Source organism: Phytophthora parasitica, assembly GCF_000247585.1.
Source record: "Phytophthora parasitica INRA-310 unplaced genomic scaffold supercont2.43, whole genome shotgun sequence".
Lineage (NCBI taxonomy): Eukaryota > Oomycota > Peronosporomycetes > Peronosporales > Peronosporaceae > Phytophthora > Phytophthora nicotianae.
In genome coordinates this window covers 372348-390585 of record NW_008649029.1, presented here as the reverse complement: position 1 = coordinate 390585, position 18238 = coordinate 372348, and the positions used below count along the sequence as shown (strand labels likewise).

Genomic DNA, 18238 nt, shown 5'->3' with positions numbered 1-18238 from the left:
TGTCAACGGACGCGTCCTCTGAAAGATTCGATACCAGCATTAAAGCGATGACTGAAAGACGATGGCAATCGCTTGCAAGACTGGCATTGTCTCTATGCTTTATAGCGCTAACGAACGCCGCAAGCACGACTACAACAGAACTAGAGTGCAATTCTACAGTGACAGAGCAAGAGGCTATTGTACGGTGGTCGCTATTATCGGAGCTGACATTTTCACGAGATTGTAAGTTTTACTGTTTTGACTAGCTAAGATCGTGGTGACTGACTTTGACGTTGGTCTACAGCCCACGCAGCAGCAGCTTTCGCTGATAAACTTTGGATTGTTGGGGGTGTATCGGCGTCTTACTACACCAAGCGGTTGGATTACACGACCACGAGGTCGGATGTGATATACTCATCAGATGGTGTTGAATGGACAGAGGTTCTAGAGGAAGCTCCGTTTCGTCGACGCTACGGACATTCGTTGATCACCTTCACCGATTTAAAGGATAAAGTGGAACGTCTTACGTTGCTAGGAGGATTTTCACCTGAGCCAGCGACCGATATCTGGGTGACCACCGATGGAGGTAGGTAATTGTAGAAGTGCTTTGGAAGTAGTACGGATTGCTCAATTGGTGTGCTGTGTATAGCGTCGTGGATGGAGGCAACTGCAACAGTACCTTGGTCGGGCAGAGGCTACCACTGCTCGGTTGTGTTCAACAGCAAGCTTTGGGTGCTTGGTGGTAGTCCGATGAACAATGAGGTTTGGTCCACGTCTTCAGTACTCGCAGGGCCTTGGAAACAACAAAGTAACGCACCATGGTCACCAAGAGCCGCTCACGCATGCGCAACCCACGAGGTCATGGCTAACGCGACAGTAGGTGACTCATCTCGAGAGGAATTTCTCTTCCTGATGGGCGGGTGGCGTGACATCAGTCTGAGCGATGTATGGCGAATGGATTCCACTGGAAAGTGGAAGTTACTTGTCGAATCTGCACCATGGGACGCTCGAGCGTGGTTTTCTCTTGTATCTTTTGACTCTAGAACGAATGGTGATGTCCAGCTTGGACCAAGGCTGTGGGTGCTCGGTGGAGGGATCATCGGTAACGGGATCGAGAAAATGTATCCTTTCTCGGATGTCTGGTACACACGCGATGGCATGAAATGGGTAGCAGCAAGCTCGAATTCTTCAGGTATTTCGACTGCCGAATGGAGTATGGTAGCTCAAAGCAACACACAGGTATGTATGGGCAAGTGGGGACACTCCGTTGTACCGTTCCGCCGCACAGTCACTCGAGCATACTATTGTCACGAGTCGTGCACGAATGAAGACGGAACGATTAGTCTTGCCGACCAACTCATTCCAGTATGTATCCCCAGCACAACTTTACCGGAGATTCCGGCCCAGCACACGGTGCTTGTCAACAACTCCATGCTCACGAAGACAATCTACCCGGACGGATGTGGTTTATGCAAAACAGACCCAAACGCTCGCTACCAGAACAGCACAAGTGTACCGACATTGATTCTTATAGCTGGAAATGTGGGAGTCCAGAAAGTGAACGATGTCTTTCAAAGCAGAGACGGGAGTGCGTACAATTCAGTGTACATATGTACACAAACGATCGCAATGAGCTGTCATGACTGAGATACCTTGGGTTGCTTGTCTTGTAGTGTTGTGCGAACGCGAAGGCAAAATCTGCTCCGGCGAAGGAGTGTGTGTGCAAGGTGGCAATTGCATGTGCAATAGTGGGAAGACTGGAGCGTTCTGTCAAAGTGAGCTAGGATACACTATCATCGACTCGAGTACGTGGTGCACGCCGCTTTTTCATGAGGTTCGTATCAATTTGACGCGCTTTTGCATTATACGTTTGTAGCAAGTTGCTTCCCCGAATCGGCTCCGGTTGTCGTTGCTGGTGGCAAGACCAAACGTTTGGGTGACGTAAAGATCGGAGACTCTGTGCTAGCAATCGATGAGCATGGAAAACTCGTGTACTCCACGGTGTACTACATTCCACACGAAAGCGATCTGTTGGGTGAGACGGAGTTCATCAGTGTGAGCCTCGAAGGCATGGATGATGAGCAGGTCAGTTTGTACGTGCCAGATCAGACCTTGGCCATGCGGTGCGGTGCGGAGACTGCCTCTACCTACTGCTTTTGGACCAGGATCGGATCGCCCGTACTGGAAGCATTTTTTTGTTGAAATCTGTGACGTGTGACCAACATCTGTGACGTGTGTAATATGCGTATTTTCCCAGGTCTTTGTTGAAGTGCTCCAGCTCACCCCGAAGCACCTCGTCTACTACCTTCCAGAGAGCAAAACTTTCGATATTGACCCGGATTCGCACGCGATGATAGCGAGCTTCGCACAGAAACCAGCGAGTGAGCTGCGGGTGAACGACCTGCTCTTGACGTTCCCATCGCCCTCTCGATCATTTCTGCGTGAGAGCAACACCGAAACCGTATCAACGGCGGTCAGAAACTGGAGCTGGTCCGATGGCAAGACCGAGCGTCAAGAAGAGCTTCAAGCTGGACTCAGCTTGGTCAGAATCACTGGATTGACTCACGTCAAGCATCGAGGGGCCAAGACGGTGTACACGATGACGGGTAATGTGTTTGTGGCGGGCGTGCTCTGTAGCAACTTCGGCGACTACTATCCCATACTGCCTGGTCAACAATGGCGGGATTTGGTAGCCTTCAAGCTGTTCGCGCCGCACCGCTTGGTGTTTAGGTTGCTCCCTTATCCTACCACGGCCGAGCTCCTACGTGCGCTCATGGACCGGCTGGTGCTGCCGGTCTTGACATGGCTTCGCCCGCTGCTCCTCTCCAAGCAAAGCTCAGGAGTAACGTCACCGCAGTGTTAATTCGGTACGGTGTAATCGGGCCTAGAATCGCCCCACCGAGCTTAGGCCTTTACCGAGATCAAAGCTGAAGATCGAGTTTTTTCCTGCATATTTTTCCTGTAATTTCGCGGATAGAAACAACAGCGCAACAGCAAAGCGCGAGAGTTTCGAATTTCGAGACAAGTTTTCGTTGCTTCCTCCTGGCGTGGATAACCTCGCTTTTTTGCTGTACGAAATGACACCAAGATCATCGAGAAGAACTGTCGCCACTGTACGGAGCGTGACTGCACTTGGAAACGTTATCTCGTATTGACTCGACCTCAAGTCAAAGCTCAGGACAAGTTTCCTTCAAAGTTTACCCGGCCATCTCCCAGTCTCTGTTGCGGTGCTGTAGAAGCAGTTGGTGTCGGCGCTCCAAGGTTGGGGGAAACTGCGCGACACCTGCGCTTGAGGCAAAGTACCTGTGCTGACAACGGTCGGGCGTTACGTGGCCGCTCTCGCTTTGGAGCCCTGGTGCCGCTATGGGACCAGCTGGGAGTTCGGCGCACAGGCTCGTCGGCCATAGCGCCGGCCTCGAAAAAAGAAGACGAATAAGCAGAGAATCGGCGGAAAATGGCTGAGGCGTTCCAACGCTGGCCATGCGTGCGGACGTTGGCAATCGTGCGGGTTGGTTGAAGTGAGCTGCTCGTTCATCGTCTACCGGCTCCAGCAGGTGGTGGATTTCCACTATGTTCCTATGCGCCGGTTGTCAAGCGTATCCATTCCGTCCTCGCCCCCACCCCAGCGTCTTATTACAAACATGCGGGGGCGCGAGCTTGTGGCAAGCTATGACCAAGAGAGGCCACCAAGCCGGACTGCCACTAGGTTCTGAAGCAATTGTCCAACATGCACAAGTTAAAAAGTCTCCTTACTGGAAACAAGTCTAATGTGCCGAAAAGACGGCGCTTCAACGGTTTCCAAGGCGAGTAATACGTCCAGTCTGGTCTCGCGCACGTTCGCGGCGAACGGCTGGAAAGGCAAAGTCTCCGTACTCGCCACAAGCGACGAGACCTGCTGGCCGGCAAGTCGCTACGGGCAGGTGCAGGTGGCGTCTGCGCCGCAGAGGCGGCCGGGCTAAATAACTCTCACTGTGCAATTTGCCATCAACGTCCTATTTTGAACTTTGTAACGCCACCGGAAGCCAATTCACAACAAACATGCTCGGCAAGCGTTGCGCATCGGAAATGGAGGCCTGCCTCACTGAGTACTACCGCCAGGAGTGCCTTCGTGCCTTATACGCCAAGCAGGAGCGTCCACGTGACTGCGCATGGGTCAGCAAGGATATGATGGCCAAACCTCCACGTCGAGCGCGCAAGGGTGTCTCGTTCGCCATGGCTCCCGAGATCATCGGTAGTGCCGACCCTACGGTGGATCGAAGCCCCATCGATGTGTCCCCGATCTCCAAGCTCGAACTCATCGTGTTGCTTTCGCAGCGCACATTCCCCGTTCAGGCCTAAATGCAACACCAATCGACCTCAACAGGACAACCAGACTACATTCAAGTAGTACGCACCAGGCAACGGACGACACGCAGGCTAGTGCACGCACTGCACCGCTCCGTGCTGGATACTCCCAACCTCTCCCACTCCTCATGCTTGGGTGGACCTAGAAGACCGAGCTCGGCGCCGTCGAAAAGCGGCCCAAGCCTCAGCATGTAGTTATAGAACCACGAGTCATGGTTTATTGACTCGATATTTAAGTTTGCGAATGTAATGCCGACACTTCCAACATCACAAACGTTTGGATCTCTTGCATTTTTACCAGAATAACACACCTGCAATAATTTCTGCCAGCGAACCCTTGCAAAAGATCAGTTCGATGCGGTTCACTGCAAGCCGGATCTGTGGTCAGATATCAAGTGGCATGAGGCGATCGACCTCTCGCCGTGACACGCCTTGCTCCAGTAATTGCATCCGCGCCTTCACACGAGCGACGAGTGCTTTATCACGTGCCATTTGCAGCTCCAACTGACGTAATGTGAGCTCTACTCGAGCCTTCTCCAGGTCGATTTCGTCAATTGACCGCAACATCGGGCGCTTCTTGACCGGCTCCGGCTGAATCCGCCGCTCACTGGGCCTACTGCGTGTCTGTCCTATCGCTTCTTGTTCCTCTTCCAGCATCACTGACATGGATTCCATCGCCCTACTCTTACTCTTCCTCACTGGTCGCGTCGCAGGCGGCGTCGGAGGTGTCGGTGGGCTCATAACGCCACCTGCAGCCTCATTGTCAAAGTCCCAGACCGTAGTCTCAGTCACCCCGCGTCGCTCACGCAATGAATACCGGTAACTCTTCTTTGCCGGCGAAGGCGACGGCGACGGTGTTCGAAACCGCGCAGGCGAAGGACTAGTAGCTCGAGCAGGGGCAGCAACAGGAGGTGGAGCCGCTACAGGCTCCCTAACCACTGGCATCGACACTGTTTTCCGTTTGGTACTGAGTCTCGGCCTCTTCATCGGAGGCGATTCCACCACCTTGTCCAGGCCCTTCATTATAGGCTGCAGCAACGCAAAGTATCGGCAGTGGCGCTCCAGCACGCGCTGCAAGTTACGTTCTGCTGGTGTCCCTTCGGCCACCTGCAGCTCGCGTTTGGTGCTGGCCAGTCGCTCCGCTGCTTCGCGATACGAGTTCTCCAGTTCTGTCATTTTGGCTTGTACTTGGCTAGCAGTGCGGTGTACTAAGCCCTCGGCGTGTAGCTGCTGCACGATCTCGTCCGCCAATGGGCGATGGGTCTCCTTAGCTCTAGTGCAGCTCCGCCAGCGGTCATAATTACCCGGCGCGCTCAGCCAGTCCAGCAATACGCCCATCGAGGATTTACCGCCAGTATCCACATGATCCGACGTCCACTTAGTCTGCTGCTGTGACGCCTGTCGCGCCCGGAAGAAGCTCGGCTTGACATGCATATTATCGCAAATCTTGGTGGCCCTTCGCTCGTGTGCCAAGCCACGCGCCCCCTGAGCCAAAGCTTTTAGCCAATCCACAAGTTGAAGTGATTACTTGCGTGTTGATTGGTCGAAAAAGCTGTTTCCCTTTTACCATCACTCTGTAAACTTCGAGTGTGTTTTCTTTTGGCGCGGTCAGTTTGAAATTATGGCGAGAGATATCTGCAGCTCACCGCTGTCGTCTGCGGACGAGGCCGACGACGCGGCCTCCAGTGGTTTCCTGGAGCCGTCTCCATCGCCTGTAGCACCGCGTGATAATGTCCGAGTGACTGGGGGCAAGTGGAAGCCCAAGGCGAAGAGGACGGGCCTGCCGAATAAAAAACAGAAGCCTATACTGGAGTGGAAGAGCTCTAAGGAGCTAATACACGACGCACCTCAGGAATTCGTCGAGTATCTGACCGACCAACTGAGTATCATGCAACAGACCAAGTTCGAGACAGAATTTGGCGGCGGGCAAGGCTACATAGTGAAGCTTCCTGGGTCAAGTTGGAAGACTAAACGCAAACGCGACGAGCTGGAGAGCTGGATCCGAGCGCTGGGTTTCACATCTGGCGCTACATTGAAACGCAATGTGCTACGCATTGCCAGCCTCAAAGTAGACGTCATTTTGAGCGAACTAAAGCTGAGGATGCCTTCGATTGAGTATGTACCACAGATCAGTAGAAGTGTAGTGCTGCGCTAATGTGTGTGCTGTCATGTGGATAGAGGTGGTGCTAACGCGGAAGACGCAGACATGGAACCTGAGCCAATTGACGACAGTGTACGCGGAAATGACGAGAAAGAACAGGGTGGAGACTACGAGACGGATCCAGCGCTGATCCGGCTGAAAAAGTACTTCAAGAAATTAGAATCGCAGAAGCTGGAGGTGGTCTCGTTCACGGAGAACCACCGGTTGTTGTCGTCGACACAGCATACGGCGATCGCTAATGCCATGGAGGACGTGTTGGCGCAGCCTTCGGTCCGTAGAGACCGTCGTCTTGCGAGGCGCATGACGAAGCTGGGGCGAGTGTCAGGTCACCGACTGTCTTCTATTGGTCTTGTATCTTCATCATTCCTGCCGCTTGTGGAAGACGATTGGGTGTGGGATCGAGAGAGTGAAATGTCGTTATCACCAGTCAAGCGACGTATTTCGCACGAAGATATCTCCTCAGCAGAGAGGAAGAACGTACTGGGACAAAATGTGCTACACCTTGTGCTTTACTCTGGATTGGTAGATGTGACGGCATCGAAGGAAGTGCTCCGTAAGGTCTCTACGATGTGGGAAAAGATCGCTGTCATGTAAGTTCTTGAGCAGTTTTATTGATCGTCTGCGAACTAACATACGTGTGTTTTCTGCTGCATGCAATTAGGGCGTATGCTTGGAGTATCACAGACTACTCCAAGTGCGCAATAAGCATGACCTCTATTGGTTTCTGAGTTCTAACGTTGCTCCTTATTTCCTCTATTCAGAAAAGCCAACTTGTACGCGTCGGCACAACTCTACAGTCGTCACCCGTGTGGTCATTATTTATCGGATGGTGCTCTCAAGGAGGTGTTCAAAGTCTTTTCATCGGAGCAGAAGCGACTCGAAGCTGTTAGCGTGATGGATATCGGCGACATCAGCAATCAGGTATGCCCATTCGCAATCAGGGTGTAACGTGTTTATTCAATGACTAAACGCCGCTTTCGTGTAGGATGCTGTTCGCCTAGAGGTGGCACATTCGGTACTGTTGTCCGACGCGTGTGAGCACGGCATTTGCCCAAATTTCCTCCGGGTTTATGAAGTTTTCCTGGCACACGAGCGACCTCATCCTGCTCGCTGGGGTAGCAAAACGCATCGCAAACCAGTGGAGTTGTTAACGAGCGGAAATGCCAATCTTGATGGACCTGAGAGTCCACAGAAACAAACACAAACACCATTAAGTGATGACTGCGAAAGACTGTTCCAGTACATGCGGATGGAATTCTGCGACGGCGGTGATCTTGAAGACTTTATCAGCCTGCAGGAGAACAAGGCGCTTCCTCTGGAGTCTGTCGCCGTGCCGTTTTTCTTCCAAATGGTGTTTAGTCTATACTGTGCGCGCGAGAAGTTCAACCTGCGCCATTATGATATCAAGGTGCGTTAGGACTGCTTTGCTGCTGTTTGGCTGGCCCTAACAACTTCGTGTTATGTTTTGCGCGTCCAGCTTCTTAACTTCTTCCTGAAGGATATTGGTCGTTCCAACCTCACCAAGGCCCCAGGACGTGATGCTGTACTGCACTACATGCTGGAAAACGCGTGCTTTGTTCTCCAAATGCCTGCATCCTTCTCGTACTGGGTGAAGCTAGCGGATTATGGCGCGGCTGACTCCAGCCCGGAGAATCTAGGGAAACCCGTCACGATCGACCATTTCGCTACTCTGGAGAACGCACCCATTGAATTCCTGTTGGAAGGAGATGCAGCCGAGCAGTCCTACGCTGCAGACACGTTTTCGTTGGGTCTCTGCTTGCTGCATTTGTTTACTGGAAGGTAAGTGAGATTGTTAGAGACTCATCTTGATTAAGGCTCAATTCTGACAACTTTGGTCTTACACGCAGCGCTCCATACGAAGAAATTCTGGAAGCCGCGAAGTGCCCCGCAGAACTACTGAAAGACTTGAAGACCCTGTGGATGGTAAGTATTGAGCCGAATTGTAATACCGTGATTGCTTTATCTGATTCAATGCCATGTATTTCTCGCTGTAGAATCCACGAAAGAACTCGAAATTCTCAGTGATTAAGAAGGTGGCGCACGGTGACGATGAGAACACGCTCTATCACGCTTTGTATCGCTTTATCGTACTCTTCGGATTACCGGCGGAAAATCCGAGCGAAAGCAAAGGAATCGACAAGGTGTGGAAGCTAATGATAAAGCATTTACGACCAGAGGACTCGGCAACCAAGCGTCCCCAACGGAAGTGCAAGCTAACAGCCAGTGCGACGAAAGCTCAATTGCATTCAAAGACCGCAAAGGAACAGTTCGATCATGATCAGGCATTGTATTCGATTGCAAGTGGCTCCGACGATATTATTTATCGTTGCCGTGAAGGATTGATGACAATTCCGGGGGCGATGGGCCTGCTGAAACAGTTAGTGGACTTCAACCCTTCCAAGCGCCCCACACTCAAGCAAGTGATGTACCACCCGATGTTTTCCAGCCTTCGCTCGCCTTCAAAACAGAAACAAATACCTGCAGATTTTGTGATTAGCTACTACAAAAGCCAAACCCAAGGTGGTCGAACGGTTTTGGACGTGTAGAACTCGGTTCTCTTGAAGCACCGTTGGAATGTCACAAAGCGTAAATATGCGTCCGATTCATTTACATCTCTATTTTATCTAACAAGATCTAAACAACCTCAAAACACTTTCGAAGTCGTCAGAAATCCAAGAGTTCCTATCAGAAACATTTTGTCGTCTACCAGCCTTAGAGAATCATCAATGAATACTTAAGTATCTCTTGATAGACCGTCTTTTTAGCTGCTCCATCCTCTCATAAGCCCTTCCACACGATGTACTGTTATCTTGATTGGACGTTGGGCAGTGCAGATTTCACGAATTAGATCCTTCGGCTTCAAGTACGTTTGTCCATTCACAGCAACCACGCGTGATCCCACCAAAACGCCGTGCCTCCTTGCGATACAGTCCTCATCGACGCTTCGCACAACGCAGTTAAACTCGTTCGCAGACAACGAGCAGCCGAGCTCTTCCTTATCATGCAGCGTCACATTAATCTCCACAGTTCTAGGTTCTGGAACGGATGAAATTACAGTCTTGGGACCCTCCGACGCCACTTGCGAGCGGAAGACGAAGTGGAACAGCATCGGTCGCGGTAACGTTCGAAGCATGTCCACAACCTCGTCAAATTTCAAGTTCTTCGTGTTGTTCAGGCCGATCAATAAGCTACCAACGATCACGTTGGCTTGTTCGGTAGCACCACCCGGGATGATTCGAGACACCTCAGCATAACCACTGCTAGCCTTGGCCAACGTGAAGCCCAACGGTTCACTGGGAGCCCCAATCTTTCGCTCATATTTTCTCCACTCTACGGCACTCTAGCGATAACAGGGCGAAGATACAGAGTAAATACTTAAGTTCTTCCATGGGTAATTGACACACGATAATGACTTACCGATGCGCTGACGGTGCAGGACTCAGAATGTGAATTCAATTCAGCCAATGACACCATTGAGCAGCACGTCGTGCACTTGACAGTTGTGCCATCCGCAGGGTCACTCACTGGTTGTATTTTCATTGCCATCGTCGGCGATGACACAGGGTCTTCCTTCACACTTGAAACAGGGCTCTCTTCTCTCGCAATGTCAGCTAGCATAGATAGAAACGATACTGCAGTGAACGCGCACTCCACCGATGGATCTTTCGCAGCAGCTAGCGCCACTCGGCTCTTGTAGGCTTTTGCAACGCCGGACGAGTATTTTTTCTCCATGGGAAGATCGGAAACTCCAGTTCCAGCACATACAGCGACCCATTTGGCGTTACCACCCAGTTCCAGTGCGCGCAACTCACTCTCCGACCAGGCATCCATAACTAAAGACTTCACGAAACTCGTCTGCACTCCCAGCGAGCGGTGCTTACCAGCGCAGGTTAGACAAAGCAGCACACCGAACGAGACACCAGCCCACTGCGGACAGACGGCCTTGCAGTCCACACAGCACTGTCAAAAGAATAATTTTACGAACGGTTAGACGGATACTCTACGATACCATTGCCACAGCGTGAGAACGTACGTCGTTGCCAGGTAGCAGGCGGATCGCCACTTCCGTCGTGGGGGATAGGCGCACCATAGCCGTTGGTTCGGGCATCACGCCTCTCTTGGACGATGTAAATGCCGAGCTGCTGTCTCTGGCAGAGCTGCAAGATGTTGGGGACGACCGCGAGTTCTTGGGCCGTGTCATAGCGGAGGAGATCGGAGAATACTGTACCTTTGTTCTTGTCGCCGTTTGCTGTCCGCGATTGGACGGCGCAAACTCAGAACATAGCGTTGTGTCCCGGTATGAATGAAGTGTGGATATATTCGGTGAGTTTTACTAAATAGCCTTTTTGTAAAGGTGAGCAGTATTCACTAGTAAGTAACGGTCAGAATGCACACATCTTTGCAGGACAAAGCAAACAAGGAAATTAACGTTAATTTTGTTCTGATAGGTACTGTCTCTACCTGTTTAGAAGTAGTTGTAGAAACGGACCAATTTCAAATAATAAAATAATAAAAGTTTTACCTAAAAAAAGCCGAGCAGTTGAGTATACCTCCCAGGAATGTGGGGCATCATTCCCCCAACGTCGACGGCATATTCCAGGCGACGCAGTTACTAGAGAAGTGTACTGTTGGAGCAGCACCTGTTTTGGAACAAGATAATCTAATTACTACATCGTTGCCACTCCAGTATCGATATAATGATAACCCCAATATTTTTTGTTTTGAAAAAAATGGACCAAACGTCGCTTAAGTACGATGGAGTTTGGCCGATTTTGCAGCTTACAGGACAAAAACTAACTTGAAGTTTGTGTGGATGAATATAGTCAAATCTCCGACCATACTTATTTTAACTATGGTTACTATTTTGGCCAATAGAATGAAAGTTCTGAGATGAGTTGTCATTTTGGCGAATCACATTACTTAAAGACATTCTTTTCAGCCAATCGGTGGCATCAATGGTACAAGATGGCTACACAACCACAGCTCCGACGTATTAAGTCGGAGAGACCAGCGAAATTATGGATATCCCCTTACAGATCATAAGACATTCGCATATTTCACGAATAACACTCAAGCTCCGACACCTCCGACCCAAGATGCGTTTGAAAGACCTCGCACCGGTTAACACCAAGCGAGCTCGGGAGTCAGCAGTGCGGTCGTTCCGGAAGTTTGTCGAAGATGAAGGCGTCACCTGGGAGTACCTAGAAGCATGCATGAGGCGCGACAACGCGGCGCTTATCTTAGCGGCTGTTGTCGACAAATTTGGAATGCATCTCGTTTTGAAGGGAGGGTGTAAAGGGCAGTCATTGGTACGACACTCAGTCATGCAGTACTACCGGCAGGCGAAGAATTGGTGCTCGAGAAGTTTCCTCAGCATCGGGCCTCTATCGAAAAGACCCTGCTCACGAAAGGAGAGTTCTTGAGCGCTATTGCATGAAGAGAGAGTCTGGAGCATTTGTTAATAATGCTCCCGCGTGCACGAAGAAGGCGCTCCAGCAAATGATCGTCTACCTGTATTCGACTGCTGTTACTCCATCGGACTACACGCCTACGTCAACCGCGTCCTGGATCAAGTCGCTAAAAAAGTCTGGTGTGGCTGAGCGTTTGACGTCGCATTCTTTTAGGCGCGGTGGCGCACAGCATGCCAACGGGACTGGGATGTGTGTTCAGTGGATCTTCGACCGTGGGGCATGGAACATGACAGCAACGAACAAAGCCTTCGCGTATGTGTTCAACACCCCCTCGGAAGATCATAAAGTCGCACGCGTCTTGAGCAGCCGAGATCCTGAAAAAAAAAGGTTTCGCTTTTTTCCTTGGATGGCTTTGCCTCCAGTACGCAGACGAAGATTCGGTCCGTCGCGTTCGCACTCTTCATCTCTTCATCCGGTCTGGAGACGCCACAGTACACCGTGAACGAACGAGTACTCGACACTCTCATGGCTTGCCTGCTGAAGCACTACCCTCAGCTGAAGAAGCTTGCAGCGGATGGTCCAGCAATCCAACGCATTGAGGCGTGTACACGCGACAAAGGCTTCTCCGAGAACGACTTGTTATCAGGGTCATCATACCTTGCTGGTGACACAAGCACAAACGCCATTCAAGGCAGTGCCGCTCCACAAAGCACCCCAAACGATTACACTCAACACCCCATGTATCTCCACCAAGCATCCTTGATTGAGCAATTAATTCAGGTTAACCAGAAGCTCGACATGCAGCTCTCTGTCATGGAGGCTACGTTCTACAACAAGCAGCAAGACACAACAACTGCAAATAATGTGTGTCAGGACACAATTACCAGCCACCCACCCAACAAGCGACGGCGTACCTCCGGAGCGACGAACCTCAAAGATGTCTGGTTCACTTGGTACGTCCAAGAACCACGTATGTGGAGTTCGAGGGACGCTGCAACGAAGCATACGCGGTCAACCGCCAAGCAGGTCGTCGCATTCTTGAAGTTGTTTCTTCCGGACGGCTTCATCCTCAACGAGAAGTCCCCAAGATACCGGGACGATGTCCTCAAGATTGGAAGATTGGAATAGCTGCAGAAGTCGACCTGCTTGGATTCCTCCGTAGTTTGGACATCACTGTGCGCGGTGCCCACAACGTCCTGGAGGCCATGCGCAAGCTGCACAAGAGTGGTCGTCTCAATGACCGCATCACCCGCTACAAGCACCCTGGTCGTATTGCAGATCCTGCCCCAGCTCATACCACCAACATACTGGGATTAGTGTAAACCGCGTAATTACGTACCATTTTATCTGCGTATCGCTCCAACCAGTGCTTGCTCGCTCACTTTACGTTCAAGGCCTTCATCGAAGACGAAGCTGTGGAAGACAACACGCTAAACGACACGGAAGTAAAGATGAGGTGAAGAATAAGGAGCAAATACAGGGTGTATTACGTGCTTAATAATCGTTCGAGTGAGAAATGAATTGGTAGTATTGAACACTAAGATTAACCTCCAATGGAACAGCAAAGTTAACCTCGTTGCAAACCGAACACGTATGTGAGTGCTACGTCGAACACAAAGCGTAACCTCCTTCCGGAACAGCAATGTTAACCTCAACGCAAGCAAGCACACAACGCATAGACAGCAGAAGTGGCCGCACATCACACATACACACAGTATACAAACATGAAGATACCCAGGGCGACGAGCAATTGATGGAGTAGACGCATGGTGGACGACTTGACCCTTACGAGAAAAAAAATCAAGAATGGCGATTAGTTTATTTGTGCGGCTCTACAAGCCAACCGTTTGAATATAACCTTGTTTGTAAGGTTTTACCCACGTCTGTTTGGGGAGCCAATCACTGCTAATGGTAATTACGCGTAAAAACAGTTGTAAAAAGTAAAGTGCCTCTATTAGTGGACCCCGATTTCTGGTCCGGGGCCTCATTTCGTTGTTTGCTATGTAGAGAGAACACGCCTCAAGGTTTAAATAATGCATAATTAGTTAATTGCCGTTTTCTTAGCCCACACGCCGTTTCAGAGCCTAAGAATCCGGCTACAAACTCGTTACGGTCTTCTGGCCCTCGCATATCCCAAATTTGATCCCCTAAGCACCTTACACAACTAATACACAAGTACATAACTAACACACAAATATGGACCTGCTTTGTGACGGTCGGAGAAAGTCGGAGGTCGGAGAAGTCGGAGGTCGGAGAAGTCGGAGATCGGAGATTTTATGTTATGGAGGCTCTTCGATTCAGCTTAAGTGCGATATGTCATATATATCAGCTATTTCTGTCAAGCAGAGGTACTATGGAGGCTTCCAAGGTGAAGTGCCACAATGAACCCAAGTTTAATCGAGATTTTTGTCCTGGAATCCAGGACAAAACTCATGTATGCTTTGTTACTAGTGATAAACTTCGTAATGCATTCTCGCCCTGTTGGACAATAGTTGACACTACGAAAACTATACTACGTACAGAACCCTTTAAGTAGTATATGACCATGGCAATAATACCACATAACTCTCGAAAATGATGCCAAACCAAGGCTCTAACTTTTGGTCCTATTTTTGTTCTTAATTTTCAACGTGTTGGGGATAAGCGATTCCGACCGTCCCGTAATTAGGATTTTCAAAAGAATATCCTAATACCAATGATCCCAATCTGGATTTAGCCTAAAGCAGCACTACTAGGAATTGAAGTTCATGGGCTCCCCACGAATAGCTGCCGCGACGGAAAGAGCACATCGTCAAGCCATCTTTTCGACGAATCGCAGAGTCATGCCCGGCGTTGCATGCTCCTTGTCGTGTAGAGCACGTTTATCATTTCGTCATTGTGCATCACAAGGTACGGCAAAAACTAAGAAAAGGCTACAGTAAGGAAGTAAATAACCCGTAATTAGAACTTGAGAATCTCATCAATGCAAATAACTTACACTAAATAGGATTGTACAGTAGGGGGTATGGCACCGGGTGCACAAGATCCAGGTTGGCATGAAATTGAACCAGTATCTCGGTGTGTGAGTGGATATCGAGAACAATAACAATTGTCTTGCCAGCAATCTCAGCTTGGTGAACGTCGTGAACGTTCACTGCACCGTAGCTAGTATCAACGAAAGCTGCGCTTACCTCCAATTGAATTCTTCCACGACGTGTTTCATTGTAAACAAGCGAGCACTGCGCATTGAATCGGCAAGTTGGCTTCCTTGGATGGCGGTAGCTTCACCACCGCATTGGTTTATCAGAGCACGCCCCTGCATGCGCGTGCAGCAGTGAATTGAGTACACGTAAATCTACCCACTTAACCATGTAAAGGTTATCACGCCGCTTCTTGCGGATCCGTGAAATGTCAATAAGCACTGCAAAGTCGAAGAGGAGCATGTCGCGTATTGCGGCAGGTTGTATTGACAGTTCTCTTCGAGATATTCAACCACTGCATCACCCATATCTGGTGAAGATTTTGTGCACGCTGCCCGAATCCTCTTTTTTTATTCCGACTGCCCCGCGCGAACGATGTCGCAAGCGATGGTGGTGGGAATTCCGTTGCAATCTGCATCGACAACCCAGTCCCGTTCTTGTTGGTGTGCGTTTAGCACCCGTGTGCGAGCTCGAAGCCCGTGCTTGGGGTCTTTGGGCATGCTGTAGGCGAGGGAACTTTGCTGCTAGCCATCGCCTTTGCTTTGAAGTCAATCGACATTCCTCGAAAGCAATATTTTTTTTCCAATTTTAGCTGTTACTTCAGCTACTTCACGTGAGTTTTGCTTTTCACTATAATGAAATTAAAGAGGTAAAGGTGTAGATGACGGATTCCAAACCCTAGTGGAATAACAAGGGATAGCAGAAGATGTCATTTAAAGCTCGTGACTATTGCTTGTTTTTGGAGTTATTGAAGAAATTATCATAATGAATGGAGCCCTTTTTATTGGTATTTTTGTTTGATTAAGTACCAGAGCTGACACAACCAGCGAGTTCGCTACCCTCACACCTTCCCAACAAATCCAGCGACAACACTATAAGCGGCAGCAAAGCCGCGTCACCAGCAGAGAGACCCGAAGCAAATACAACAGCACGATCGCTGGTTTATTTGTAGCAGTCAAAATGGCGCTTACTTTTTGGAGGTCCATTGCGTTATAACGGAGCCTTTGGATTTATGTACAACAAGAACAACATTTGTTTTTTTTTTACCTACGGTGTAAGCACTCAAAACGCTGACTCGCGTGGAGCGCTTGAGCGGAAAAAATACTGTCAAGTATTAACAGCTCGGCCTTGCCTCGGTCAATGCCGAATTTTTTTAACTCAACTATAACAACACTACATCCGGAACGTGACCAATAAAGTCAACTATTGCAGTAATTAATATCGGAAAATATTAAGATCTGTTGCTCATCCACTGACACATCTGTTACATCTTATTTTATAGGAATACCTGTTGCTCATGCCAAACACCTGTCAGTGGGCTTGAAAAACTGTTAGTTATAAGGTGAACATAAATTCAATACTGAAGTACTATTATATTTTTACCCTTCAAATACCTGTTGCTATTTACAGACTACTAGAGTTTAAAGAAGAAGTTTCAAACAGCTCACACTTCCACCGGACATAAGAAGCAGGCAGTGCAGTGTGAAGCTGATCTCATGGAGCTGCTGGTGTTCTCCCCAAGCGATACGGTGAAGAAACGGATGTGCTGGAGACGCACACGATGCCAGCGAGTCAGAGAATGAGAACATGCTGAGCGCGACAGTTTCGGTAGAAGATTTGGACGATGACTACACAACAGACTCAGTAGAAGACATGGACGTCGCACCTTCCGCCGACGACAACACTTCTACTACAGACAATGACACTGCTCGCTCTGCATTTTATTCGAAAAGTGGTAGTTCTGGAGTGATTGCCACGGTAGACGGTGATCAAGATTCTGATTCGTCTCTAGAGTATGAAATTGCGGCTGATGGAACTGGTCCGTTTAGCATATCCACTGTTGCTATTCACAATAAAGTCCAATACATCAGTGTCGGTTATTACGATACAGAGGAGATGGGAGAGCGGAGCTTGCACCAGCTGAATCAATTCGTTTACAGCTATAAGACGCGATATGTGTCAACGTATCGGGTTGGAAAGGAGTTTGAGTGCCGCTCACACAAAGATTGTCATCATCGAATCAAGATAATCACCCATCAAGCTGGAGAAGCTGGGGAAAAATACCAGGTTCTACAGAAAGGAGAACATGCTGGAACTGTAGTTAATCTCACAACTAAGGGCATTTCACTGATTTTAAAACCCGAAGTAGATGCACTGCTAAAGCTCGGTATGACCGCAGGTCGGGTGAGAAACATGCTGCTTTTTAAGTATCTGAGAGATCCTGCCATGCTCGCACTGGTGCCAGAAACGAAGAAAATGGAAAGCAGGAAAGCCTATTTGAAGCGACTGGCGGGGATGGATGGGAGATCAGTAAATTCGTGGCATTAACAAACTGGACAGCGGGAAAGTTATGTCAAAGTCGAGTTGAATTTTATCGAGTCGATGAAACGAATGGGGCAGACATGAACGAGCTTATCGTCTTAGACGAGTTCGAGCATTTAGTCACTGTAGAAGGCGTGTCCGTAGTCTCACTTGGTGTAGTGGTGACATCTAGAGCTTTATTTCGCAATGTAGAGCGTGCAGTACATGACCAAGGCGACAGCTTGGTGCTATCTACGGCACCTACAGAATCCATTTTGGTGGTTGGACCCTTGTAGACTGTGGAGGAATCTCTGTGGAGCGATCGGGTACGGGATGCGTACAGCGATTTCGTCCTTGGATCTACATGTTCATCAAAACAGAGAGCATCATTGCTTATGAGCACATGTTTAGAACTTTGGTCAAATACGCAAAAACATTTTTGAACCTTGAACTGAAGGTGCATAGTGCCAGTATTGACCATGCAGACGCTATAGCTTCTGCTTTGGAATTAGTGTGGCCCCATATAGAAATTCTATCCTGTTGGGAGCATTTTCTCCGTCAGTCACGCAGACTAAGCTTGAGAAAACCAAGGGATTCATGAAAGACATAGGAGAACAGCACCTACGACTACTACACCAGTCTCGGTCTCTAAAACAGTTTAGAGCTCTTTCTAAACGAGTGGTAAAGGCCTGGAAAGAATCTAGAGAGGATAAACTAGCTGAGTGGCTTCAAAATGTGTATTTGACAAGCGCTGGGAGCGCTGGAGTGTCAACAGTTCATCAGTACCAGGATTTCTTCCCTCCCAGCAGCCTATTGAAAGCCATCACCGCGTCATTAAAGTA

At 49.3% G+C, this 18238-nt stretch overlaps 9 protein-coding genes across 11 annotated transcripts; 5 read left to right on the top strand and 4 right to left on the bottom strand.

Annotated features, from left to right (window-relative positions):
• Positions 1-47: 47 nt before the first annotated feature.
• PPTG_14518 (hypothetical protein) lies at positions 48-2959 on the top strand (the record flags this gene model as incomplete). The annotated part of the gene is made up of 6 exons (XM_008911865.1): positions 48-222; positions 284-565; positions 629-1567; positions 1653-1784; positions 1856-2064; positions 2237-2959. The coding sequence occupies 6 exons, from the start codon at positions 48-50 to the stop codon at positions 2840-2842; spliced, it is 2343 nt and encodes a 780-aa protein (XP_008910113.1). The 3' UTR covers positions 2843-2959.
• On the top strand, positions 2955-4596 carry PPTG_14517 (hypothetical protein). Its single transcript, XM_008911863.1, has one exon. It carries the CDS (start codon positions 4018-4020, stop codon positions 4315-4317), a length of 300 nt encoding a protein of 99 aa, XP_008910111.1. The 5' UTR covers positions 2955-4017; the 3' UTR covers positions 4318-4596.
• On the bottom strand, positions 3154-3384 carry PPTG_23584 (hypothetical protein; the record flags this gene model as incomplete). The annotated part of the gene is made up of 1 exon (XM_008911864.1): positions 3154-3384. One exon carries the CDS (start codon positions 3382-3384, stop codon positions 3154-3156), a length of 231 nt encoding a protein of 76 aa, XP_008910112.1.
• Positions 4380-5826, bottom strand: PPTG_14516 (hypothetical protein). Its single transcript, XM_008911862.1, has one exon. The coding sequence runs from the start codon at positions 5755-5757 to the stop codon at positions 4708-4710; it is 1050 nt and encodes a 349-aa protein (XP_008910110.1). The 5' UTR covers positions 5758-5826; the 3' UTR covers positions 4380-4707.
• Positions 5827-5906: 80 nt separating this feature from the next.
• PPTG_14515 lies at positions 5907-9260 on the top strand. 2 transcript variants are annotated; one of them, XM_008911860.1, is made up of 8 exons: positions 5907-6438; positions 6502-7074; positions 7146-7178; positions 7246-7405; positions 7470-7892; positions 7962-8284; positions 8353-8428; positions 8500-9260. In XM_008911860.1, exons 1-8 carry the CDS (start codon positions 5945-5947, stop codon positions 9049-9051), a joined length of 2634 nt encoding a protein of 877 aa, XP_008910108.1. In that variant the 5' UTR covers positions 5907-5944; the 3' UTR covers positions 9052-9260. The 2 variants fall into 2 exon arrangements, with proteins under 2 accessions (XP_008910108.1, XP_008910109.1); XM_008911861.1 differs by having other exon boundaries at positions 5907-7074.
• On the bottom strand, positions 9083-10755 carry PPTG_14514. Of its 2 annotated transcripts, XM_008911858.1 has the most exons (3): positions 10539-10755; positions 9923-10465; positions 9084-9845 (listed from the first exon to the last, which is right to left on the bottom strand). In XM_008911858.1, exons 1-3 carry the CDS (start codon positions 10704-10706, stop codon positions 9267-9269), a joined length of 1290 nt encoding a protein of 429 aa, XP_008910106.1. In that variant the 5' UTR covers positions 10707-10755; the 3' UTR covers positions 9084-9266. The 2 variants fall into 2 exon arrangements, with proteins under 2 accessions (XP_008910107.1, XP_008910106.1); XM_008911859.1 differs by lacking the exon at positions 10539-10755 and having other exon boundaries at positions 9083-9845; positions 9923-10491.
• A 3514-nt stretch (positions 10756-14269) lies between these two features.
• On the top strand, positions 14270-14981 carry PPTG_23583 (hypothetical protein; the record flags this gene model as incomplete). Its single annotated transcript, XM_008911857.1, has 2 exons — positions 14270-14350; positions 14916-14981. The coding sequence occupies 2 exons, from the start codon at positions 14270-14272 to the stop codon at positions 14979-14981; spliced, it is 147 nt and encodes a 48-aa protein (XP_008910105.1).
• Positions 14982-15546: 565 nt separating this feature from the next.
• PPTG_23582 (hypothetical protein) lies at positions 15547-15654 on the bottom strand (the record flags this gene model as incomplete). Its single annotated transcript, XM_008911856.1, has 1 exon — positions 15547-15654. The coding sequence occupies one exon, from the start codon at positions 15652-15654 to the stop codon at positions 15547-15549; it is 108 nt and encodes a 35-aa protein (XP_008910104.1).
• Positions 15655-16682: 1028 nt separating this feature from the next.
• Positions 16683-17423, top strand: PPTG_23581 (hypothetical protein; the record flags this gene model as incomplete). Its single annotated transcript, XM_008911855.1, has 1 exon — positions 16683-17423. One exon carries the CDS (start codon positions 16683-16685, stop codon positions 17421-17423), a length of 741 nt encoding a protein of 246 aa, XP_008910103.1.
• Between the last annotated feature and the right edge of the window lie 815 nt (positions 17424-18238).

Bases quoted from the DNA above. Each gene is read 5' to 3' on its own strand.
- PPTG_14517 (XM_008911863.1), top strand. From the start codon at position 4,018: ATGCTCGGCAAGCGTTGCGCATCGGAAATGGAGGCCTGCCTCACTGAG.
- PPTG_14516 (XM_008911862.1), bottom strand. From the start codon at position 5,757: ATGCATGTCAAGCCGAGCTTCTTCCGGGCGCGACAGGCGTCACAGCAG.
- PPTG_14515 (XM_008911860.1), top strand. From the start codon at position 5,945: ATGGCGAGAGATATCTGCAGCTCACCGCTGTCGTCTGCGGACGAGGCC. The intron at 7,406-7,469 runs GTATGCCCATTC...GCTTTCGTGTAG, and splicing joins TCGGCGACATCAGCAATCAG to GATGCTGTTCGCCTAGAGGT. The intron at 8,285-8,352 runs GTAAGTGAGATT...TCTTACACGCAG, and splicing joins CTGCATTTGTTTACTGGAAG to CGCTCCATACGAAGAAATTC.
- PPTG_14514 (XM_008911858.1), bottom strand. From the start codon at position 10,706: ATGACACGGCCCAAGAACTCGCGGTCGTCCCCAACATCTTGCAGCTCT. The intron at 10,466-10,538 runs GTACGTTCTCAC...TTCTTTTGACAG, and splicing joins GCCTGCTACCTGGCAACGAC to TGCTGTGTGGACTGCAAGGC. The intron at 9,846-9,922 runs GTAAGTCATTAT...TGTTATCGCTAG, and splicing joins CCTGCACCGTCAGCGCATCG to AGTGCCGTAGAGTGGAGAAA.